This window comes from Notechis scutatus, chromosome 16, assembly GCF_049901735.1.
Source record: "Notechis scutatus isolate UNSWTSFEM ecotype Mainland chromosome 16, rNotScu1.2, whole genome shotgun sequence".
Taxonomy (NCBI): Eukaryota; Metazoa; Chordata; class Lepidosauria; order Squamata; family Elapidae; genus Notechis; species Notechis scutatus.
The window spans coordinates 777,860-801,863 of record NC_142024.1 but is presented as its reverse complement, the minus strand read 5'-3'; the positions used below and the strand labels follow the sequence as shown (position 1 = coordinate 801,863).

The 24,004-nt window shown below is 56.0% G+C and overlaps 1 protein-coding gene and 1 long non-coding RNA gene across 6 annotated transcripts; one reads left to right on the top strand and one right to left on the bottom strand.

Moving 5' to 3' along the window:
• Positions 1 to 1,964: 1,964 nt before the first annotated feature.
• PHC2 (polyhomeotic homolog 2) lies at positions 1,965 to 22,150 on the top strand. 5 transcript variants are annotated; one of them, XM_087944463.1, is made up of 14 exons: positions 1,965 to 2,140; positions 5,368 to 5,526; positions 5,722 to 5,820; positions 5,911 to 6,054; positions 6,879 to 7,028; positions 7,126 to 7,444; positions 7,564 to 7,883; positions 8,070 to 8,176; positions 17,532 to 17,760; positions 17,876 to 17,999; positions 18,481 to 18,595; positions 19,402 to 19,543; positions 20,019 to 20,310; positions 20,886 to 22,150. In XM_087944463.1, exons 1-14 carry the CDS (start codon positions 1,979 to 1,981, stop codon positions 21,038 to 21,040), a joined length of 2,517 nt encoding a protein of 838 aa, XP_087800589.1. In that variant the 5' UTR covers positions 1,965 to 1,978; the 3' UTR covers positions 21,041 to 22,150. The 5 variants fall into 5 exon arrangements, with proteins under 5 accessions (XP_087800589.1, XP_087800587.1, XP_087800586.1 ...); XM_087944461.1 differs by lacking the exons at positions 1,965 to 2,140; positions 5,368 to 5,526; positions 5,722 to 5,820; ... (3 more) ...; positions 7,564 to 7,883; positions 8,070 to 8,176 and adding an exon at positions 11,625 to 11,874 and having other exon boundaries at positions 17,552 to 17,760; XM_087944460.1 differs by lacking the exons at positions 1,965 to 2,140; positions 5,368 to 5,526; positions 5,722 to 5,820; ... (3 more) ...; positions 7,564 to 7,883; positions 8,070 to 8,176 and adding an exon at positions 11,625 to 11,883 and having other exon boundaries at positions 17,552 to 17,760.
• Positions 4,288 to 5,162, bottom strand: LOC148129361 (uncharacterized). The gene is made up of 2 exons (XR_015745478.1): positions 4,444 to 5,162; positions 4,288 to 4,407 (listed from the first exon to the last, which is right to left on the bottom strand). It is a non-coding gene; the product is annotated as an uncharacterized LOC148129361 (long non-coding RNA).
• Positions 22,151 to 24,004: the final 1,854 nt, after the last annotated feature.

Sequence of the window (24,004 nt, the reverse complement as noted above, 5' to 3'; positions counted from 1 at the left end):
CTTCCCTCTTCATTTGGTGACGCCTTCTCCATACTTGCCCCCCAGTGGGCTTCTCCCCCCCCCCACCTGTCCTGTGGCAAAGTGGGGAGGGGGATGAAATCCATCCCACGGCTGCCAAACTTTGAGAAACCTTCAGGCTGCTTTGGAGGCATTGCTGGGTGGGTATTTATTTCTGCAAAACGGGGGTGGGTGGGAATTTGTCTGAAAGGGTCCAGGGTCTCTTGCTGGGGCAAGGGGTTGGACTAGAGGACCTCCGAGCTCCCTTCCAGCTCGGTTGTTTTGTCATTCTGCCGTTCTGTTGTTATTCTCTCATTCGGTCGTTCTATTGTTCCGCCGCTTCTGTCATTCATTCTCTTGTTCGGTTGTTCTGCTATTCTGATGTTATTCTCACATTCTCTTGTTCTGCTGTTCTGTTCCTCTGTCGTTCTATCGTTCCGCTGTTTCTGTCATTCTCTTATTCTGTTCTGTTATTCGGCTATTCCGTCAATCTGCCGTTCTGTCAATCTGTCGTTCTGTTGTCCCTCTGTCCATTGATCCGCGAAGGTGCCCATCTTTGCCCTGGCGTGGGCTTTTAAAGGGGGCGCCCGGTCCGCCAAGGACTTTTTGTGGGGGGTGGGGTCCTCCCGCCCCCTTTCCCGCATCCCCATCCATGCCCCCTTGCGTCTCCCGGGGGAGGTGCATAAATTCCCTGGCATGCAAAATCCCCTCTTGGTCTCTGGCAATCGTGCCCAGGCGATGCCGCTTGGCTGACCCGGCGTGATTAAAAAAGGGGGTGGGGGAGTGGAGACCCCCCAGAACTTATTTGCATGAAATACGGCAGGCAAAAAGGGGCCGGCCCTGATTGGCCGTTGCTAGGAAATGCCATAATCATCAGGAAATTAGTTCCCACCCGCCGCCCCCCTGTCGCCGTCTTTCTTCCCAGCCTCTATTGCCGGCTGGGGCTGAGCGGAACAAAGGCTTGCTGGGGGGACGGGGGGACGGACGAGCCCTGAGACAGACCCCTCCCCAAAAGGTGGCCGGGCACAGCCTCTGCAGCATCCCTGGTTGGAGGGGGGTGCCTGTGTGTGTGGCTGCTGGAATTTGGCCGGGGAGGGGGTCCAATGGGGGTGCGGGATGCCTTGGAGCCCCCTTTGGGGGTGCAAGATTGAGGGGTCTTGCCAGGGGGGATGAGCGGGGGTCTTGCCCCACCCCTCTCGGCTGCACCCGCCTTCTGCAAATGCCCAGATCCCTGACAATGGCCGGGTCCTGAAGGTAAGGGGGCAAACAGGTGCTGGGGGAGGGGGACGAGGGGGTCGGGGAGCAAGGCCATGAGACCCCCCCCCACCACACACCCTCTTTCCCATAATTGTCCTTCTAGCAATGGGGAGGAGGGGGCTTTGTCTTGCTCTGGCATTTCCTGGATGCGCTGGACTTGCTTTTGGGTGGATCTGAGAGGATTTATCTTATCGGACTGGGCAAGTTTGTAGTCCTCATGGCCGGGAGAGCAGATGCTTGGGGTGGCGGAGGGTCATTTCCAGGGGGGAACTTCTAGGCTCCAGGTGACCAGGTGATGCTGGCTACGGAGGGAAGAGATGGCGTGGGAAGAGCCGGGTTCTAGTCCTCCCGTTGGCACCGGAGATGTGGGGCCGGTCCCTATAAACATGTCCCAAAGGGGGTGGGTGGGTGGAGAGTATCTGAGCCCATCCTCCCTTTTCTCTGGGGCTTTTGTGGAAGGGACAACCTCCCCCCTCGTGGAGAGGGTCAGGTTGTGGCTTTACAAACTGTGTGTGTTGTGTGTTTGTGTGCGTTTGTGCGTTCACTGTAGACCAAGCCCCACCTAGGTGGAAAACCTGCAAATGCTGTGCGTCTGCAATGGGGCTTCCTTTCCAGGCGGCATCCACGGGGCGGGATTCAAACTCGGGACTGAACTCTTGCTCCACACACACACCCTTTCCTCTTTCCCGCAGGGTCTGCTTGGCCGTAACTCCTGACGGTCACCATGGAGAACGAGCAGATCCAGACTCCGCCGCCGCTCAGCAACCCGGGGGCCACCAGTACCACGGCCACCACAGCCCCCAGCAGCAGCGGCAGCAACAGTGGCCGGCAGGCAGGGGCCCCCATCTCCGTCTACAGTGGGATCCCCGACCGGCAGACCGTCCAGGTGAGGGGGAGAGCAGCCGGGCCTGTGACTGGGGGGCGGGGGGGGGCAGAGTTCTGGAAGGAAACCAACTGCACGTTCCCACCGCTGGGACCGGTAGCCTTAAGGGCGGGTCAGACTAGATGGCCTTGGAGATCCAACCTCCGCAGTTTCCGACAATACAATTCCTGCATGCTCTCCAGCCCCCTGACACGATTAGAGGGGATTCTCTCTGCCACGGGGGCATTTGAATCAAGGTTAGAATCTGAATCTCTCTGGTGGGGCTGGGCCAGATGACCTCCAGGGCCCCTTCCAAGGATCCTGTAACGGGTTTGGAACCTTTTGGTGAATATCGCCCTCTAGTGGCTTTTTGGGGCAAACCCGTGTGACAAACAGAGGCTAATGAACCCTTGCAGAAGTAATTAAATAACGTTAATTAAGAAGCTGCCCAGGTGACCTTATTATTACCTTCCTGACGACCTGCGGGGGGGGGGCTGTCGCCACGCTCCGCCCGAGTTCCCTTTCGGGACGGGCCTCCTGGTTAGAAAGAGCCTGGCATCATCCGGCTTGTAACGTTGCTGGCTTAATCGTGGCTTGGTGCAAATCACACGGTATGCAAATGACCAAGGGTTACAATAGGCCAAATCACTGCCGTCTATAAACCATGGTTTGTTATGGTCTCTTGGGTCCCTCTGGCTGATTTTCAAATCACGCCATACAGAAAGTCCTCGACTTACAAAATTCATTTAGTGACTGTTGGACATTACAATGACCCTGAAAAAAGGGGGACTTGGGGGCGTTTTTCACTCTGGTGACTGATGCAGCATCTCCGCCGTCACACGTGATCCACGTTTGGAAGCTTGGCAACTGGCATGTTGTCAGTAGGGTCCTATTAACGACCGTGACACTTAACGACCGTGTTAGTAGCTTAACAATCCCAGCCTTTCCCTTAAGGATTGTGGCAAGAAAAGTTGTAAAACGGAGCAAACATCCAACCTGTTTTCTTGATTCCCGCAAGCTCCACAATTAAATTGTGGAAACTTTGAAGTTGCATATCCGTTTGAAGCGTTGGACGACTCTATTTAAGTTCCTGGCCTTGTTTTTTTGTTTTTTTAAAGGCGTCAAAACTGGATAAAACTGCCCCAGATTTATCATTCTCACACACCCGACAAAAATGCTTGCGACAATCACTTTGCGTTTTTCGTCTGGTGTCCCCCCCCAAATCCCTCCAGCCCTTTGGACGGTGCCAAACGCTAAACCTTCAGGCCACAAGGGAGGGTCCTTTCCACCCCCACTCTTCCTCAGCCTGTTGGACTACAATTACCATCATCCTTCAGCAGGAAGGACGGAGGAACATGGGAAGGATGGAGAATGCAGCCCCCCAGGTGGAAGGAAACCCCTGGTTGGCCGGAAGTTTTGGAAGGGATGCAGAGGAGAGGAGAGGAGAGGAGGGGAGAGGAGGGGTGCGCTTTGAGTATGTGTTTGTGTTTCTCTGTGTGTGTGTGTGTGAGAGAGAGAGAGGGGGTGTGTGTGTGTGTGTTTCTCCAGGATCTGGCAGGGGACGGGCGGGCGGCTCCTTTCTGATGCAGAAACTTTATTCCAGGAGCAAACCTTTGTCCTTCCGGATTTAGAGAGCCCCGTAGCCCCTCCCTCCCTCCCTCCACAAGCCCCCCCCCCCAAGACTTACTCCTTGGCAGTGGATCCCCATCCTCGCCTACGCGAAGGAGCTCTGCCTCCAAGGACCAAAGCGAAGGTATTTTTTTTTATCCCGAAGCTCTTTTAAAGCCAACAAAACCCACAATCTGAGTTTCTCCCTGCAGCGTGGGAACGGCCTTGTTGTGTTGCATTGTTTGTGAGCCCCTTTCGGGGTTGCTTTTCATCCCGGGGAGATTCCGCTGGTTCCTTGGGGTGATCTCCGGAGTTTGCAAGGACTGTGTAGGGAATTTCCCATCCAGGTTTCGGTTTAATCGGGGTTTGTGTTGTTGTGGTTTGTTATGGGAGAACGAGTTCCCTGCTCTTGCACTCTGGGGCTGAATTCGCCCACCTTCTGGGTGTGCACGGCAACCAAACTTGACACCACAAGCTCAGCCAGGGACCTTTGCAGGTGCGCTGCCACACCCCCAAACTTACACACACCTGCTGACTGGGCTCAAAAGCCACCGTCCTTCACCGGTCGGGTTCACACACATCACACCAAGTGTGCTTTAGGGCGGAAACCGGTCTTGTACACCAACGGATGTGCGTTAGTTTTGTGATTGTGTCTCAAAGTTCTCTGCTTTTATGGTGTGTGACTGTGTGTGTGTGTGTATATGTGTGTGTGTGTGTACTGATGATGATGATGATGCAAAAGAAAAAATAATAATTGAAGTTACAGCTGGAATTCTGTAACTGAAGTCCAAGAAAACCCCAAACAGCTGGTCCTTGACTTAAGACCGCAATGGAGCTCCAAATTCATGTTGCTAAGTGAGACAGCTGTTAAGTGAGAGCTTTGCCCCCTTTTACAAATGTTAAGTGAATCATGGCAGTTCTTAAGTTTAGTAACATGGTTGTTTACCGAATCCGCCTTCCCGCTCGTCGGAAGGTCGTAGATGGGATCACGTGCCCCTCAACCATCATAAGTACATGCCAGTTTCCATCACCTGACCACGGGGTGCTGCAATGGTCATAAGTGTGAAAAAGTCCCTTGTTTCAGTGCCGTTGTAACTCTGAACGAACGGTTATAAGTCCAGGGCTGCCGCCCTTATTTCCTGCCCTGAGGGATTTTCCTTCCCCAAAATCATTTAAAGGTATATTCATTTCAGGGGTGGGAAAAAGTCAAAATAAAAACGGGGTGTGTGTGTGTGTGTGTTTCCTACCACTGAGGGGAAGGCAGAGCGTCCCACCGGTGTTGTGTCCCTCGAAGAAGAGTCGTGTGCCGCTGTGGAAACAAAATGCACAAAGTTGTTTAAGTAGCACTGCGAAGGATTCCTTTCGGGTTTCTCTGACACACCCGTGAGGATGTCAGGGGGATGATTGATGACTCCTTTTGATGGCTGCCCCGGGACCCCTTGCAACCCCCCCCTACAAGGTCAAAGCATTGAGGCCCCCATTAACCTTTGATCGGACCCCCTCCTCTCCCTCCCCCCATTTATGGGGAGGGGGCGAGGATGCCGTCAGGTATTTAGATAGCAGCAACTTTTCTTTTGCCTTCCCTTCCTCCGTTTGCAAACTTCTTCCTTCTTCCTTCCTTCCTTCTCCTCCTTCCTGGGCAGGTGATCCAGCAAGCTTTGCACCGGCAACCCAACACAGCTGCCCAATACCTGCAACAGATGTACGCTGCCCAACAACAGCATTTGATGCTGCAGACGGCCGCGCTCCAGCAGCAGCACCTGGGGAGCAGCCAGCTGCAGAGCCTGGCCGCCATCCAACAGGTCTGTCGCTCTGGGGGGGGAGGGGGGGAAAGGGGGGGCGAGGCCACCCAAAAAGGCAGGGACTCAACCACGCCGAAAGGACACGGATTTAGTTTTATTTTCCTGGTTGGTTTATTGGTCAAGGGTTTAACCGGGGTTGCGGGAATGCCCCCTTGACGCAGTGGGGGTCCCGCTGCCCCCTGCCCCCTTTTGCAGGCCAGCTTGGCAGCCAATCGGCAGGGCGCCTCCCCCTCCTCCAACGGGGCCACGCAGAGCCCCCCACAGCAGCAGCCGCAGCCGCCGCAGCCGCCCACGGTAAGACGGAGCCTGCCTCGGTCCCTCCCTAGCAGCCCCCCTTTCCTCCGGCGCAGCCGGGCTCACTGACTCGCTCGTCTCTCGGTCCAGATCAACCTGGCCACCTCTCCGGCGGCGGCCCAGCTCATCAACCGGGCGCAGAGTGCGAATTCTCAGCAAGCCGTCCTTTTGGGCAACACCAGCAACCCGACTCTGAGTGCCAGCCAGGCGCAGATGTACCTCCAGGCCCAGATGGTAAGCGAGGCTCCGTTGGGGGTGGCCACGGGGGGAGGGGGGGGTCCCAGTCTGGCCCGAGGAGGGGAGGGGTCCTTCCACAGCGGGTTGCCTCTGCCTCCAGGGAGGGTGCCAAGCTGCGTGGCCAGGGGGTCTGTGAGAAAATGCAACCACAGATTCCTCCGAGTGGCTTAATTGCAGGCAGGCCTCGACTTACGGCCACAGTTGAGCCCCCCCAACTCTCCGTCACTAAGTGAGGCAGTGGTGAAAATGAGTTCTGTCCCGTTTTTTGAGCTTCCATGGTTAAGGGAATCCCTGCCGTTGTAAGGTTAGCCACACCGTCGTTAAGTGAATCTGGCTTCCCCATTGCCTGTCAGAAGGTCACAAAACGGGATCCTGGGACAGTGAAGAAGGTAGAACAGAGGAAGCTTCTTGGATGAGAAGCGAAACGTTTTAAGAAACACCAGGACGTCCGGTTGCCTTTTGGGATAATCACGGCCTGGATGACTGAGAGCCTCCGCAGACGTTTGTCTGGAAGGGCCGAGGGTCCCCTGCTTGGACGGGGGGTTGGACTAGGAGACCTCCAGGGTCCCTTCCAATTCCACTTTACTGCCTTCTGAGACCCCCACTCCAAACAATTGATCACGGCGGCTGCTCCACCCCTGGAGGCTTTCGGCTGGGCAGCCCTTGGACCGGGGGTGGCATAGGGTCTCCTGCTGGAGCTCGGGGGCTGGACTAGAGGGCCTCCGGGGTCCCTCCCAGCCCGGGGGCCCTGTCTTCTGGGCTCTGCTGGGCTTGGCTGGCTGGGACCCGCAACGGGGGAATCCCATTTGCTGTGATTTCAGGCCCAGCAGACAAGTTTAATGCAAGTAGCTAGGAGCCTAGGACGTGCTGTTCCTTTGTCCCCCCAGCTCATCTTCACGCCCACCGTGGCCGCCGTCCAGCCCGAGGGCAGCACCAGCACCATGCAGCCTCCCGCCCCCCCCGCCCCCCAGGTAAGGGCGGCTTTGGGCTGAACGGGAGGCGGGGAGTCCGGGAGGGACGGGAGCCGGAAGCTCCCCCTGACACGGAGCCCCCCCCTTCTCCCCCCAGGTGCAGAGTTCGGCCCTCCGGATGCCTCAGCAGCCAGGGGTGGGCCAGGCGCTCAGCTGCCCGCCGACTCAGCCGCCCGGCCCAGTGGCTATCAGACCCGCTCTGAATAACGGCGGCCACTCCTGCCCGGCCCCCTCCTTCGTGGCCCCCTCCACCCCCCCTGCCACTCAGGTGAAGGGCGCCAAGGAAGGCCTGGCCGAGCACCTGAGGAAAGGGGGAGGGGGCGGCAGCAACGGGACAGCGGGCGCCTTGGACGGACGAGGCGGCGCCCCCAACCGGACAGGCCCCCCGGCCTCCGCTCACTCGCTGATTGCCCCAGGTGAGCACGTCCGACCGGGGCCTGGCCAGAGGGTGGCGAAAGGACCAGGGGAGGGGGCCTTCTGTGGGGACCCAGGCAGCCCTGGTGGGAGAGTGATGGTCTCCCCCGTTCTTCTCCAGCCTTCTCCCAAGGCCAGACTCAGCCGCAACAGCCACCGCCTCCAGCAAAGCCCCTCCCACACCAGTTGGTCATCCAGCAGCACCTCCAGCCCAAAGCGCCCCACCTGCCAGCCTTCAGCCCCCGGCCCCCGCTGGCCTGCCAGCCTCCCACCCAGCACAAGCCGAACGCCAGCCGCACATCGCCCCCCCTTCCTGGCCCTCCGGCCCTGGGGCTGCAGCGGACGGACGGACGTCCCACCGGGTGTCCGAACCACGCCACTCCGCACAAGTTCCAACACACCTCGGCGGTCATTCTCCAGCTGCAGCCGCCCGTTGGGACGGTGAGTGCGTAAAAGAGGCGCGGGATTTCCAGGTGGGGCCCCTGCCTTTGGCTTCCAGGGAGCTTCTTGCTTGGAGCCCTGAGTTGGAAGGGTGCCTTAAGGCCATCCAGTCCAACCCCTGCTACAAATTGCCCTTGTCTATTTTGGCCTCTGACGCTTCTCTTTGCTTCCTTTCTCCGTCTGCAGCTGCCCCTGAGCGTCCCGGAGGGTCCCCGGAAAGAGGCGGCCCTTGTGCCCCCCGAGGCTGCCTGCCCGTCTCCGTCAGCCCCTCCCAAAGGTCCAGCTCCCGAGGGCACCGCCCCCCCCGCCACACGGTAGGACCCCCCCCCCTCCCGGAGGAAGCTCCTTCCCGTCATTGGGGACCCCTCGGAGGAACCTCCCCGTTCAGGGCAGTCCACCTGCAGTTAAGCCAGCCCCCTTGGCTCTGGGGAGCTTTGGACGGGGATTATGGGCTCTAATGGTCCGGCCAGAATGGGGAGCCCTGGTCAGAAGGTTGCAAAAGGGGACCGCCATTAAATGCGAGTCCGTTGCCAGGAGTTTTAACCACGTGACCTCGGGGAGGCTGCCATGGCCATTAAGTGTGACAAATGGTCATAGGTCCCTTTGGTCACTAAGTGAACCGGTGTATGTCCAGGGCTGCCTGTGATTTGCTTTCTTTCTTTTTCCTCACAATTTGAGAGCCTTGTTTTTTTAAATCCAGCTGCTCAGGGTGTGATTTGCGGGGGGGGGGCTATAAAACCCCCATTTTGGGCTCCGTTGTGGTCATAAGTCGAGGACTATCTGTGTCCAGGTGGTCCTTGACTTATAACCATTCATTTTGGGACCGTCCGAAGGGGTGAAGTAAAGGGGCCGTGCCCCACGGAGGAGGAGTTGGGCCTTAGCCACCTTAAGGAAAGAGCGAAACGGGGCTCCTTGAGGTCCTCCCCCCACCCCTGAGGAAAACCGGGGTCCCTTTTGCCGCTCTTTTACCCAGCTTCCTGTGGGGCTGCCCCTCCCCGGTCCCTGGGTGGGGAGGGGCCCCGGAAGGCCTTTGTCTGCTCTCCAGACGTTTTTCGGGGAAGGAGGGGGTGCGACCGTCCCAGAGACAATGGGGCTGCCCTCTGCGCTTCACCCCACGGTTGGACCCCTGACCTGCCTCCCCGTCCCCCCTTCACGGCCAGTTCAATGGAGCGGAGCCCCCAGGAGGGGTGAGGTCACATCTGCATCCCCCTCCCCAACCAGGCTGGACAATACGACTTGCAAGGAGGACCAGGCCTTTGTGGAAAATGGAAGGGGAGGGGGCCCTGCTGAGAAGGGTGGGTGGGTGGGTGGGCCCTCTGTGTGGCATTCTGGGAGTTGAAGTCCTCCAGGCTTAAAGTTGCTAAGGTTGCGGGCCTCTCTGACATATAGAGCGTATCTGCCCCCCCAGCAGCAGCTGTTTTTCTCTCGTGCAAACTCCCATTTCACACACACACACACACACACACACACACAGCCTCCTCCCTCGCCTCCAGCTGCTGCTTGGTGGAAACACGCAAAGACATCTGGGGAAAGCTTTACAAAGGCGGTGGCGTCCTGTTCCCCCCAAACCCCCCAAAAACCTCCAACCGGTCGTCTTTGCAACAAATAAGATTATGGGTTTTGCAGGAAAGACGGCGAATTTTTGCACCCGTAGTAGCCACGATGCTTGGGTGCCACGAGGCGAAAAATAGCCCCCTCCCTGAAGCCAATTGGGCCCTGAGCGTCATTTCCCCCTTGCGGTAGTCCTCGACTTACGACAGCGCTGGGGACAGAATTTCCCTTGCTAAGGCGGTTCTGCCCGATTTACGACTTTTTCTTCCATGGATGTTGAAGTTCTCACTGCTGTTGTTGTGATTTACGGCCGCAAAAGAGCCTCAAATCTCCGTTGCTAAACAAGGCGGCTGTTGTCCAATAGGTTTTGTTTGCCCTGTTTTACGACTTTGGCCAAGGTTCTCAAAGGGATCACCGCCGTTAAGCAGATCATGCAGTCGTTAAGCAAACCTGGCTTCCCCACGGACGTGCCTTGTCAGGCAGGCGCTTCCTTCGGTGCTCCCGTTCACTTTTAAATGTAAATCTGAGAAGAAGGAGAGAAACTAAATTTAACCTTAGATTTAAATATTTAGGTTAAGGTTAACTCAGCCCCCCCTGCAGAGCGACAGAAAAAGTCAAACAATTTCCAGAATGAAGCGGAATAAATATAAAGTATTTATAGGGTTTGCCTGCTTTGTTTGCCTTCCCAGCTCAGCCCTTTGTCCTGGATCCTGGGAGGGGGCACGTGTTTGGGCAGGACCCCCCCCCCCGTTTGGAGGCAGAGGGTGACCTTTGACCCTCCCCAAACAAAGGAGGTTCCTTCTTGCTGGATTCGCTGGCAGTGTTGGGATTTGTAGTCCCGATGTGAGATGGGTGTCATTTGGAGGGGGGAGGGCGGGGGTTACAATTTGGAAACTGGTTTTTTTGGTGGGGGGGGGCTCTTTAGGGGGAGGGCTCAACAAGGCAACCCTCCCTCTCATTCCACCTGGTTCAAATGCGTAGGTGGGTTACAGACCCTCCAGAACTGTTCTTGGCTTTTGTTGCAGTGCAAACCCTCCCCCCCCCCCAAATGTCTGTCTGTGTGTGTGTCTGTCTGTGTGTGTGTGTATAAAAAAACCGGCATCTGTCTTACCGTGTGGAGGGCAGAAGGTGATTGGCGGGCCTAATAAGATTAAGCCAAATGGAGACAAAGGAGAATTTACCGGCCGTTCCTTCTGCGAATCTCCCCCCCCCCCCTCCAAAAATCTAAAATTTAACCCCCCATGGTTGAAATCTGGTTTGGAGCAACCAGCCCCCTCCCCCTGCCCCCTCCCGTACCATGAGTCCAGCCCTGGCACTTGGGGAGGGGGTCTTTCCGTTGTTTGGGGCAGCCCACCACACTGCAGGAGTCCCAATAAGGAAGTTTTCCGGATAGGCGAAAGTTTTCCTTTTCTTTTTTTTCTGCACAAAAATGGCCGGTCTAGGAAAGTCTCCTGCTTGAGCAGCGGGTTGGACTAGAAGACCTCTGAGGTCCCTTCCAGCCCTGTTATTCTAATTGAGGGCCACCCCAAGTGAGGGATGGAGGGGAGCAATGGGTCCTGCGAGGGTTTCCCCTAATTTTCCAGCCGGGATGGTCTGGGGGTGTCTCTGCCAGACCAGGAAGGGTTGGAATGAGGGTCTCTGACCTCGGGGGTTGCAGACGTTTCACGACCCAACCAGATAACATGGTCAGTGCTACAGTGGTGGTGGGGTGGGGAGGTTGCGAAGAGGAAGAGGACTGTGGGGTCCTTGGTTCTTTCTGAACTTGGTTGTTTTCTTGCAGGCGTTTCATGACCCAACTAAAGAACCACTGAGGGTGTTACCTAGTTGGGTCATGAAACGTCTGCAACCCCCCAAGTCCCTCCCAGCCCTGTTCTTCTAACCGGGACCCCCCAGTGAGGGACAACGCAGCCTGAGGGGACCTAAGAAGGGTCCCCCTTAACTCTCCAGCATAGCCTGTGCTGCGGGATGGACTAGAAGACCTCCAGGGACCCTCCCCACCTGCTCAAGGCGTCGCTGCCCCCGGTTTCCCGGCGCCGAGGGGAAAGAGGCCCGGGGAAGCGGTCCGAGGAGGCGGAGGCGGCGGCGGCGGCCCCGGGAGGGCTGTCCGGCCAGGGCGCCCCTGTGGGCGGCGCTGCGCGGCGCTGGATCCGGGCGCGGCGGCCAATGAGCGGCGGCGGCGGGGCGGGGGCGGGGGCGGAGGGGACCGTCGGCCCGGCGCCTCCCCGTCCGGCTTCTCCTCCCGCGGCGCGGCGGGCGGCATTGTTCGCGCCCCGAGCCCCGAGAGCCGGCCCCGCCGAGCGGCCGCGACGCCCCTTCGCGCCTCCCTCGCCGCGGCTGCCCCCGCGGCTCTTCTGCTGCCGCCGCCCGGGCCGGGCCCGACCGGAGGCGGATGGGGCTGGGCGGGCCGGGCGGCGCGGCGGCGGCGGCGCAGGTGACTCAGGTAAGGCAGGTGAGCGGCTCCCGGGCGGGGCGGGGGGGCTTGGCCTCGCCCCTTGGGGTCCCCCTTTGGGAGAGGCCCCCACGGGCCCCTTGCCGCGCCTTCGGCCCCGGGGGGTCCCGGGGATCCCAGCCGGTTCTCTGCCCCCACCCGCCTGCTTCACCTGGCTCGTGAAACGGTCGTCTCCCCCACGGGCTCCTTTGGGACTCCAGCGCCCATGCTCCCCTGCCAGCCGCCTTCTGGGTCTGGGTCTCCCGAATTACGCGGAGGGCGCGCCCGGTTGCCAGTTTGGTCGCGGGGCCATTTGGGGCTCTTGGAAATGCGTGTTTGAGGACCGGCAGTTCTGGGTGTGCGACTTGGGGGACCCCGTTCGGGTGGCTTGGACTACAAATCCCATCCCAGATGCACTTGGTGTTATCCTGTTAGGGGGCAAGAGGGGGTGATGGGGGATATGGTTTCAAACGGCTTTCGTTTGGCCCAGGAATTCATCTAATGTTTTGAGACTACAAGTCCCATTGTGCTTTTCTCGAGCCTTCTCTTGGGCTGGAAGTGCCTCGTGGGGGTGGATCATGGGTTGGTGGGGGGTGTAGCCGGTCGGGGTCCCTGCCCCCAGCTGTGCTGCCTGTAAATCTCCCCCCCCCCATCTGCCTAACCTTTCACACAGCCCCCCAGGCCTAACCCAGGTTATCAAAACACCCCGGTGTTGACATTAGTTGCAAAGGGATCTACCAGATGGCGTCCTTGTTCTTTGGAGGCTTATAACTGAATCGTCTCCCTTGAACTCTCCGCCAGCCCTTTGAGGTAGGCCAAGTTGAGACGCTGGAGAGAATCGGGGTGTGTGTGTGTGTCAGGAATGTCGTTTATTGCGGGTTACAGAAATTTGCAAGCCTCTTTCTCTTTATTCCCTCTTACACCCAGCAGATTCTAGGTGGGTAAGATTGTTTTGGGTTTCTTTTGCAAACTTTTTGGCTGGGAAATTCTGGGAGTTGAAGGCCTCCCACCTGAAAGGTGGCATAGCAGTGCTGCTGAGGGGGGGGGGCACCCTGGGTGTGGGAATGGGTGGGGGGGCTCAGGGCCCCACGGATTTCCCTTCTCTCCCTTCCTGCCCAAGGGAGCCCCCTCCCCCCAGGGGTGGAGCTCCCCCTTCGCCTGGTTTGGCTTCCAAACTTCTTCCAGTGGTTCCTGGGAGTAGCCCTCTTTCCTTCCCCAAGGGACGGGGGGGGGCTGCCGGAAAAGGAAACGGGGAAGGGGGGGTCGTTTTCTGGTGACAGATGGTGTGTGTGTGTGTGTGTGCGTCCCTGTTGTGCATCCCTCCACAAGTTGTCTCTTAAAAGAATGTGAAGGCAAAGTTGCTTTTGAGTCCCCCTATGGACGAAGCTCCCTCTGCAGAGACCACCGGGAAGGAGGGAGGGGTGGCTGGCTCAAAATCGCCCTCCTCGCCCTCCTTCGTGGCTGAAGTTTGCTTGGCTTTCCCGGAGGGAGGTTGTCCCTCCGCTGGCTGCTCGTCTTGAGGGCGACCCCCCGATTCAATATGTCCAGGGCTGGGTGTGGGTCAGAGGACTCTGGTTTCCAGGAAGTGGCGTGTGGCGGAGGAGGGCGGGAAGGACACAAAGGCAGCTGTTTATGGCTGTAAACTGTCGCTCAGCAGAGCCCCCCCCCCGGGGTTTCCCTTCCTTCTGCTCCTCTACTCCGGAAATCAACCTTGAATTCAGTTCCAGCAACCTGGAACCAGGGAGAAGCTTCCCAAGAGGCAGGACGATTAACCAGGCGGGCAGCTGCCTCCAGAAGCTCCGACACTGGAGCCTTTCACGAAGAGGCTGGACAGGCCCCTGCCTGAAATGGTCTGGGGGTCTCCTGCTTGAGCAGAGGGCTGGACTAGAAGACCTCCAAGGTCCCTTCCAACCCAACTACTTGATCGTCTTAAGAGATGGCCCTGAGAGGATGGATGTTCCCAGTGGCAAGTTAAGTGGGGATGAATCCTCCTCCTCCTCCTCCTCTCAGAAAAGAGACCCTCCCCCCATTTCTTTTGGGGGTCGCTGCCTGTGAGATGCCTTCAGCTACCCCCCCAGATTCCCTCCGCAGATAAACAGTAAGAATCGGTGAGGGGGCGGTGACTCCTGCAGAGAGGCAGCGATTAGGAGGACCCTGGAAAAAATCACCCCAGGGCTTATTTTCCAGTTAGGCCTTATTTTGGGGGGGGGGAAATATAGTCACTAAATGCCTCCGTCTGGCTGACAACCTCAACGGGGGTTTATTTTGGGGGTGGGGGCCGGTCCTTCCGGTGGGAGCACCACATGGCCTGGAGTTCCCAGTGGGGGGGTGGCGGGCCTGGTGGGTGATGGGTTTCCGTCGCTTTCCAAGCCAGCTTGAATTGGCATTGTGAGTCCAGATGGCGTCTCAAAGGAGGCAGGCTGGGTCTGATGGGATTAGGGCCACGCTCGGGGGTGGGGTGGGGGCTTCCACCCTCATCTGGAGGTCTGTGTGTGTGTGTGTGTGTGTGTGTGTGGAGGGGGTTTGGAGCCCAGCCTGGCTGGATCTGCACCAAGAGTGTGCAAGTGGGGGAGCAAAGCCAGCTCCCCAAACCCTGAGCGTGAGAACAGAAAACCACAACAATTCCAGGCTCACAGCCGAGGGAGGGGCGGGGTTGGCTCTCTTTGTGTTGTGACTCGGTGGCCACCCCCCCTGCCTCCCTGCCAGGGTTTCCGTGCCACCACTGCTTCCTTCCCTGCGCATGGGCCGTGGTGAGGCTCCGTTTCGTGGAGAGCAGAAAAACAGAAGAATAAAGCTGGAAGGGACCTCAGAGGTCTTCTAGTCCGACTCCCTTTGTGGAACCATAGTTAATCCAAACCCTGGGTTCTGGTTTTGCAGGCACAGCCTCCCACTCACCAGCTGGGTGTAAACTAACTTTGGGGGCCAAGGGGAAGTGAACTCTGCCCTTGTGGTTTGCCGCTCGTGGCTTGTCAACTCTTGGGGGTTTGACGAACAAAACACGGCTCAGCCCTGGCCTGGGAATTTATCCGCCTCCGCCAGCTGCTGCTCGCTTCCCCAAGTGTAAATCAGAATATTTGGGGATTCCTCTCAGTTTGGAAACCAACCTTGTCCCTTTTGTTGTGCTGCGATAACAAATCTTTCCTGTAAACCTTAGATAAGATTTATGTGAGTTTTGCATGCATCGGAGTTCCCGGAATATTTCTGTCTGCTTAAATCTTTTAGAGGCAGCGCTAACTTTTGCTTTGAAGGATCAGTTTTCAAATGCTTTCCTTGCAGCTATTTTATTTGCTTAGAGATATTCTGTGGTTTAGTGGGGATTTTGAACCTTGGCTAATCAAGTAACCTCGATTCAGCATTCACACACACGTCCACAAACTCTTGTTTGGAAAGCGCCTTTCTCTTTGAGTTTGTTAGTAGGACAGAGAGTCCTTGAATTACAACCTCACCTTGTTCCTAAGTCACAAAAACAGAATATGCGAGTTGGAAAAGACCTTAGAGGTCTTCTAGTCCACCCCCCCCCCCCGCTCAAGCATGGTATGAACCAATCCCACCTGGGGTACAACACAGATAAGAGTTGGGTCCCCCACTTGGCCTCTGTCTGAGCTGGACTTCGGGGTGTCCTCCAGGTTGCCACAAGGCAAGAACCGCGTGGGATTCACGGACAAGGATAGGGACTCATCCAGGGCTCCAGCGGGCTCCCTCCTTGGCCCCCTTTCCCTTTGGAAATGCAAGCAGGCCGAAGGGCAACTGGCGAAGCTCCTTTGCTGCAGGAGTGGTAGGCAGCTGGACGCCTTTTGTTGACCCAGGCTGCTCCCAGCGTGCCTTGCAAAGTGTGCCTTCTGTTGTGAAGCGTTGCTGCTGCTGCTGCTGCGACGGGGAGGCAGGCAGGCGGGCGGAGGGGGGGGAGGCGCCTGAGCAGGGAGTGCCGCCGCGTCTCCGGGGCATTGCAAAAGCGGGCAGGCGAGCAACAAGCTCCCTCATGCGTGTGTGTGTCGCCAGGCGGCTTGGCGTGCGAAGCCTTGTGCGTGTCACATCAAGACAATAATCTCCTTTTCGGTTAAACAGCTTGGAACTCCTGCGCGATAGAAACAGGCCTGAACGGCTCGCTCGGCTTTCTGCAAAATCTTTTTTTTAAAAAAAAAATTGGCTTCTTTCTCCTGTTAGCTAATTTGGGTATTTTTTGAGCAGAAAATCCTGTCCGCGAGCATCGTAACCATGCGAGGCCCCGTTCCTCATTTTTTGCACAAGTCCTTGTGGATACGATTGTGATGTCTTCAGCAAAGGCCATTATTGTTGGCCTAAATTTGTCTTGTTTACAAACGGTGCTTTCTGCCTGTGTAAACATCCTGCTTGAGACATCATGAGGTCCAGAAACCTGGGTGGCTTTGTTATTTTTACCCTACTTTGCAAAGCCCAAGAATTCTTCCTTCTTTGCCAAGTTATTGCTGGATAACTTGGGTTATATGTATTGTTTCGGGGAGAGAAAGAGATAAGAGATAAAAAGATATGTGTTTTTGGAACATAACAAAAGCAGTTTTTTGGACCCTGGAATTCCCTTCCCTAGCTCTACCTTTGTAAACGATGAACACAACCCCAGAAGCTCTTCCAAAGCTCACTCTGGGTTCCTCCAAATGTCTTTAGTTTGTTATACTTCCTTCGTTTTATTTCTTATTTAGCTATTTGGGCACGTGTGCCGTGGTTTTCTGCTTGTTTGCTTCTATACAACCATTTACTCGACTTAAGTCAGCAAACAGAGGAAGGAAAACGTTAGCCACTCAGGTAGGAAGCAAACAGGTAGGAGCTGTGCTTTGTGTCCTTTCCACAGCCTCCTGAAGCTTCTAGTCCTCAGTGAGTTCACGAATCCCCTCCTTATCCAGAAATAACCGTCCTCATAATGTCCAAAAATCCTGTAACTTTCCATGAGTTCGATCATGACAGAATGTCGTAATAAAAAAAAGTTTATTGGTTTGATATCTGGGCCCTGCTGAAGTTTGCATCCTTGAGTTGCAAATGTGAAGTGATGAGCGTTACGCATCCCTTGGTGATGCGTAAATTTGGGGTACCCATTTGCCAATCCTTTCTCACCAGTTTGGATCCTGGAAGCAGGATGGAAAACCTGCCTGGTTTCATTTCAGGGTTGCATTTAGCCCGAATTCAAGTCTCGCTTAGATGTGATGGTTGTATAATTAGTTTTTTCCCCCCTTTTGGTTATTTTGGGGTGGGGGAGAAAGCGATGCATAGGGGTTGCGACAAAGGAGAATATTCGGAATGAGTTTGGTGTTTTTTTTTGCAGACGTTTCATGACCCAACTAGGTGACATCATCAAGGCTAATAAGCTAGCTGGTTTTACTAATTTATTAGGGCTTGGTAGACTTCCTAGCAGTGATGATGTTCCTGAATTTGGGCCATGAGACCCCTGCAAGGAAGCCCCCCTGCAAGGAGGGCGCCAGGGATTGTGCAGCTCCAGGGCCGCTGGGCGTTGCGCTCCCCTGGCCCCTTAAGCGAGGGCTGTCCAGCGGGGTCTCTGGCTCTGGCGGGGTGTGTGTGGGGGGAGTCAGCTGTATGGTAATCAGGGCAGGGGCGGGAGGGGCAGGGCTGCCTTGCGCCCGGGGCCTCCTCTCCCTTTGTCTCCGAACCCTGCCTGCCTGACTGCCGGCCCCTCCTCGCTCTCCCCACCCCCCTCCCGCAGAGGCCTCCCCCGGCAGCCTTCGCACACCCCCAGAGCCCATCAGCCCCGGCATGACATCAGGAAACGGCAGTGCTGCCTCCTCCACCGTTCCCAGCGCCGTGCCCCAAAACGGGGAGAACAAGCTGCCCCCGCAAGCCATCGTGAAGCCCCAGATCCTGACCCACCTGATCGAGGGGTTCGTCATCCAGGAAGGGGCTGAACCGTTCCCGGTACGTCCGTCTCTCTCTCTCTCTCTCTCTTCTGCCTGAAATTGGGGGGTGGGGGTGTTTCTCCTGAGGGTGGGGTGGGGGCTCTCTAAATCCCGCCTTGCTCTTCCCTGGGCAGGTGGGCCGCTCCTCCCTGCTGGTGGGGAGCCTGAAGAAGAAGTATGCGCAGGCAGTCCTGGCAGAGAAGCCTCCGCTGCAAGAGACCACCACCGACTCCGAGATGGAAGACCCCTACCTTCAAGGTGGGTCTGGGCCCAGGCGGGGAGATGGGGACTCTGAGCATGCGCAGAGCGCCTCTCCGGTGTCCTTGGAGGGCCTGGGGGGCGAGCTCAGGCAGGAGAAGGAAAACCCCCCTTTTTTTTCACCAACTCTCAGATGGAGAGGGTGAGTCCTGGGGAAAGAAGGGGAGATGGGGACTCTGAGCATGCGCAGAAAGCCTTCGGCTGGACATGGGGTGATGCCTCTGGAGGGGTCGGGCAGGAGAAGGAAAACCTTTTGTTACAAGGGCCCCAATCCCCATTTCCTGCACCCGCCAACTTAACTTCTCCAGAGGCTTTTAACTGCACATGAATTCTAGAGCTGAGGGTCACTTCTAAAATTGGGGGTTCCAGGGGTGTCCCCGTGTTGCCCCCCGCCGTTCCTTCCTTTCTCCTGGAGGGGCCTGCCGCAAGGCCGCCTTCTTCCCTGGCCTGGCCTGAAATATGTTGCTCTCTCCTCCCGCAGAATCCAAAGACGAGGCGTCTCCCCCAAAACTGAAATGCGAGCTTTGCGGCCGCCTCGACTTTGCGTACAAATTCAAGCGTTCGAAGCGTTTCTGTTCCATGGCGTGTGCGAAGAGGTACCTCCGGACCCCAAGGCCCGTGGGAGGTTGGGCCCCTTGGACTGTCTGCAGTCGCAAGGCAAACCCTAAACCAGGTTTAACTCTGGGAAGGGCAGCCTTACTATTGCGATTGGCGGCAGAGATTCGGCAATTGACTGACGGGGATTTTGTCAATGCCTGCAGTCATTCAAGGGCAGCTCCAGATGTTCTGGGGTTGCACCTGACGGAGTCCTCGACTTACAGTAACAATGGAGCCCCAAATTTCTTGTTGCTAAGTGCGATATTTAGGTCAGTTTTGCCCCATTCTACGACCACCTGTTGATAAGTGAATCACTGCAGTTGTTAGTCACGCGTTTGTGAAGTGAATCTGGTTCTCCCCGTTGACTTCGCTGGTCAGAAGGTCACCAAAGGGGTTCAGGACACTGTGACCATCATAAATATGAGTCAGTTGCCAATCACCCTTTGGATCACGTGACTGTACGACGGTCGTAAGGGTGAAAAACGGTCCTAAGTCACTTTTTTCACTGCCGTTTTAAGTTTGAACAGTCCCTAAACTCACCCTTGTAACTGAAGGATTACCGGCAATTATCAGATTTATTTCCTACCCACCTCTCGGTTTGAGTTGACTCGTCCTTCCTCTCTTGGACACGTCACCCAGAATGTCCGGACATCTGTAGGGAGCGAAGTTGGGTTTTCCTGGCCCGTCCGGGGCCACCCGGCTCTCCAAGCTAAGCAGGGTCGCACCTGGCTTCGATTCGGATGGGAGACTCGGCCTTCCTTCTCCTCAGCGCCGTATTAACCTCTCTGTCCCCCCCCCCCCGCAGGTATAACGTGGGTTGCACCAAGCGAGTGGGACTCTTCCATCCGGACCGCAGCAAGCTGCAGAAACCGAACCCGTCCGCGCACTGCAGACGCCGACCCTGCAAGGGGGCCCTTCCCCCGCTCACGAAAGAAAGCAAAAAAACGGTTAGCCTGGAGGGGGGGGGATGGGCGGGACCTTTGGGGTGTTTTCTTCAGAAAGGGAAATTCAGGCGATTATGGCTCTGTCCTTTTCGGTCTAATAGGTAGTCCTCAATTTACAACTGTTTAGCGACCTCTTGAAGTTACAACGGCACTGAAGAAAGTGACTTACAACCGTTTTTCACACATGCAGCCCCTCCTTGGTCACATGATCAAGATTTGCACACTTGGTGTCTAATTCGCTTAACCGTGTTACTAATTGAACACAGTTTCGGTGATTCCCTTAACAAACATGGCAAGGAAAGTCGTAAAATGGGGCAAAATGCAAATTTCTCCCTTAACAACATAAATTTTGAGCTCCGTTGTGGTCGTACGTTGAGGACTACCTGTCATTCCGTCCAGAGGGCGTAGTTCTGGGCTAGAAGGGGTGTGTGGAGGCAGCTCTTGTCAATGTGGCTTGTTATCCCGTTTGGGCCCGTAGGCACCGGCCTCCTTGCCCCCCAGTTCTGCCCCCATGGCGGTGCCCAGCTCTCTCCAGCTCAGCCACGGACAGGAGGACTCCAGCCGCTGCTCGGACAACTCCAGCTACGAGGAGCCTCTTTCCCCCATCTCGGCCAGCTCGTCCGCCTCCCGCCGGCGCCAGGGCGAGCGAGACATGGAACTGCCGGATGTCCACCTGCGGGATCTGGTGGGCATGGAGCGCCACTTCCTGCCGAGCGAGCCTACCAAGTGGAATGTGGAGGACGTGTACGAATTCATCCACTCCCTGCCCGGTAAGCGTCTGCCGCTAAGCGACGGGCCAACCTCGGCCCAAGAGGAGGAGCCCCATCTCCTTGCCCCATGTTGGGCTACTTAATGGCCTGTGAGATATCCTCTCCCCCAACGAAAAGGGGGATTGAAGGACTTTCAGAGAACGCTAGAAGTTAAATGAGTGCCACAAACTCAAACTATAACCCTGCCTCAGTTTCGTTAGGCAGAGCCATAGCCATAGCCCTTAGACTTATAGACCGCTTCACGATGTTTTCCAGCCCTCTCTAAGCGGTTTCCAGAGTCAGCCTCTGGACAATTTTGGGTCCTCATTTTACCCACCTCGGAAGGACGGCAGGCTGAGTCAACTTTGAGCCTGGTGAGATTCGAACTGCCAAATTGCAGGCAGCCGCCAGTCACAGAAGTAGCCCTGCAGTACCGCACTCTAACCACTGCGCCACATCAATCTTTCGTACCCCCTGTCGTTCCTTTTATGTCAGGGAATCTGCCCGTCCTCCAGGTTGGGTCACGGGGGGGTTGTGGAGTTGGGGGTGCTGGAGAGTCTCTTGAGCTGATGGGTTTGGGTCTCCCCGCCTTGCAGGCTGCCAAGAGATCGCCGACGAGTTCCGTGCCCAGGAGATCGATGGCCAGGCGCTGCTGCTGCTGAAGGAAGACCACCTCATGAGTGCCATGAACATCAAACTGGGGCCAGCCCTGAAGATTTACGCCCGCATCTGCATGCTGAAGGACTCCTAGGAGCCAGGGCTGGTGCTGGGCTGGCGGACGATGAGCGTGGGGGAGGGAGGGGAGGGCTCAGGTGGATCAGGCCCTTGGGCCAGGACTCCCTCTTCTCCCCAGGTCACTTGAGCACAAAGAGCCCCCGCTGACGGAGGGGAAGGGGAGAAGAGGCAGACCCCCATCTTGGTGGCCTGATGCCCTGAGGGCAGGGCTGTGGGGCCGTGTACATACGACGACGATGAGGACGATGACGTAGTAGTCTGTAGCTCCCCCGCCTGCTCCTCCCCCTGCCCCAGGAGGGGAGGAAAGTGGTGCCCCTTGGACAGAGGAGAAGAGCCACCAGGCCCTCTTTGGCCCCCACCCCCCACCCCCATTTTGCATTGGACAAAGCCTCTCGGGAACCTCAAAGCCAAACAGGACCGTTGCCTTAAACTTTTGTGTAGCTAAGTGTGTGTGTGTGTGTGTGTGATATTGGTGCCACATAGTGCACTTCCCCATCTCTCTGGCCCCACCCAGCCCCCTGCAACTCCTTCGGGCTCACCGGGGCCCCCACCGTCCTTCCTAGGCAGAAACGGCACCTCGCCAGAAATCCAGACAAGGCTCCCCTCCTCGTTGTCACGCGTCTTTTCTTTCTGCCGTCCCTCCTTTTTTTGACCCCCCTCCATTTTTGAAATGGGGAGCGGCCAGGTTGGAGCCACAAACGTGGGCTGTCCCCCCCAAAAAAAATCCGCTTGGGAGGCGATTCCATTGATCTGAAAAAAAAAAAGTTTCCCGGCTGCCTTAAGAAACATTTTGTGTTTGTTACGAGCGTCAATTCACACACACACACCCCCGTTTGGAGAAACGCAGCCCACCAGGGAGGGCAGGAGGGGCTGGTTTTCTCTCTGGAAGATGGGGCAGGCCTCAGGGGTGTCCGGAGTGGGTGGACTCGCCCCGGGCAATCAGGGACGGAAAGGGGCGCAAGCGGGAGTGCAGCTGAGCTGTGTCCCTCTGTGGTCGCCAGGTTGCAATGCCTCGTTTTCCCGTGTGCTGGACACGCCCCAAAGCCTCCCGGGCTGCAGGAAAAGGACTTTCTCTGGATTCTTCCAACACCTGGTTTTTAATAAACATCTTTGGGAAAAAAACAAAGTGTCTTAAAAATGATGGTCGGCTGAGCCTCGAGGGCTGAAAATATCCAAAATAGCACAAAATAGGTTGTAAAAATCGGGTCGCTCACAGGGGTGACTTACTTCACGATTTATGCCTGTAACGGGGAAGCTCCATTACGGTCGTAAGTGGAGGATTACCTGCAATTCCTTTGGTCTGACGGGCATCATGGTGGCACAGGCGCTGTTGGCCGCTTCAAGGTTTCGGTAGCTGAACCTTCTGTGTGCGAATGCAGGCCTTGGCCTTGGGGGGGGGCTTCCTTGGGTCGCACCCCCCCCCTTCCTAGGCGCAAGAACAGCCTCCCAGCTTCAACCACGAAAAGGAGACCAACCTACGCCAAGTCCAGCCCAAGATTGAAAAGACATTTTATTATTTGCTTTCCACAACAGAGAATACAAAGCAACTTTTAAAAAGTGATCATTTCTCATATATTGGTAATATTTTTTAATTTTCTTAAACGATGCAAACAGTTGCCCGGGACAAGGGAGAGTCTCTGCTCTTTCCACAACATGAAAGTTTTAGAAATTGGGAGGAAGGATGTTCCCTCTTTATATATTTTTAAAAATTCCTTTCCCTCCCCCCACCCACCCCCATTAACAAGGGCACTAGCTAGATGCTTCCTGGGCTTTTATATAGAAAAAAAAAAGATGTTAACAATATGTATAAGAGTCTTATTTACAGAGTTATTAACATGCCAAAAAAAAAAAAAAGAAGATACAATATTGAATATCATACAACATCAATTCAAAACCGAGAAAGAAAAGTATTTTTTTAAAAGGAGGGAAAGGACCAAATCCGTATAAATGGCAAGAAACAACTTGCTTAAAAAAAACAGCGATTCTTTAAGGCGTAAAAATATTTTTCCTTTTTTTAAAAAGAAAGTTAAAATCTTTCAACAACAAAAAATAACAGGGAACGCAAAGGGGGGATTAGAGAGGTGGATTTTCAGTTGTGTTGGTGGGGCTGGAGCGGAGGCCACAAACATTTTGAGGTGTGACTGAAAACCAGGCAAGAGGGCCAAGTTGCATCTGGGTCTGCCTGCAAGGGGTGGCAGAGGCAACCGTCGGTCTGGGCGTATGGTGTACTTTCCGAAGGATGGAAGCAAAACTCAGCCAGGGATGAGCAATGGCATTTTTTAAATTATTATTATTTTTGAGGAGGGGATTGAAAAGGCAGCCTCCGGCTATTTTCCTTGGAACCGTGCCTCCCCCAAGGCAAAAACCAAGCCAGAAACAAGGAGAGGAGATACGGAAGACAGGTGGACTTCAACTCCGTCCATTCCCTGGCGTTCTTTTTCACGTGCTTTGTGTCCTGCTTACTCTCTTAGAGTCCCTTCCTCTGCAATCTCTCTGCTCTGGGAGGAGATGGGAGAAAAAGGAAACGGGGCTAGTCGGGGAATTTGGGGGAGTCGAAGTCCTCAGGTCTTCAAGTTGAGAAAGACCTGCCCTCCAGACTTTGGGTGGGTTCGGGATGCCGGCAGGCTGGGAATGGTGTCAACCAAAGTCCTGCCTGAAAATTGATGGGGGGGTTGTTGCTTTTTTTGGTCTGATGCAAGCGATGCCTCTTACAAGCTCATGTGGTTATGCCAGAGCCCACTTGCATGTGGAAGGCAGGCCGGCCCCGATTGCTATCGGGTGATCCAGGCCTACGAGGGGTGGGGATGACTCCTTAGGTTGTCCCTGACCTTTGACTGGTCGCTGAGTGAACAGTGAGGTTGCTATAACAGCGGCGTACACTTAATGAGTACAATGTTCGTTTCCTAAGACCATGCGTGCTTAGCAACCACCATGAAAAAGATTGCAAGATTGGGCGGGTCCTGTGAGGGACCCATTTTAC

What these genes read in the sequence shown, in the direction of transcription:
- PHC2 (XM_087944463.1), top strand. Translation starts at nt 1,979, where the DNA reads ATGGAGAACGAGCAGATCCAGACTCCGCCGCCGCTCAGCAACCCGGGG. An exon ending in AGCCGCCGCAGCCGCCCACG is followed by an intron (nt 5,821 to 5,910) that starts GTAAGACGGAGC and finishes CTCTCGGTCCAG; the next exon opens with ATCAACCTGGCCACCTCTCC. An exon ending in TCCATGGCGTGTGCGAAGAG is followed by an intron (nt 18,596 to 19,401) that starts GTACCTCCGGAC and finishes CCCCCCCCGCAG; the next exon opens with GTATAACGTGGGTTGCACCA.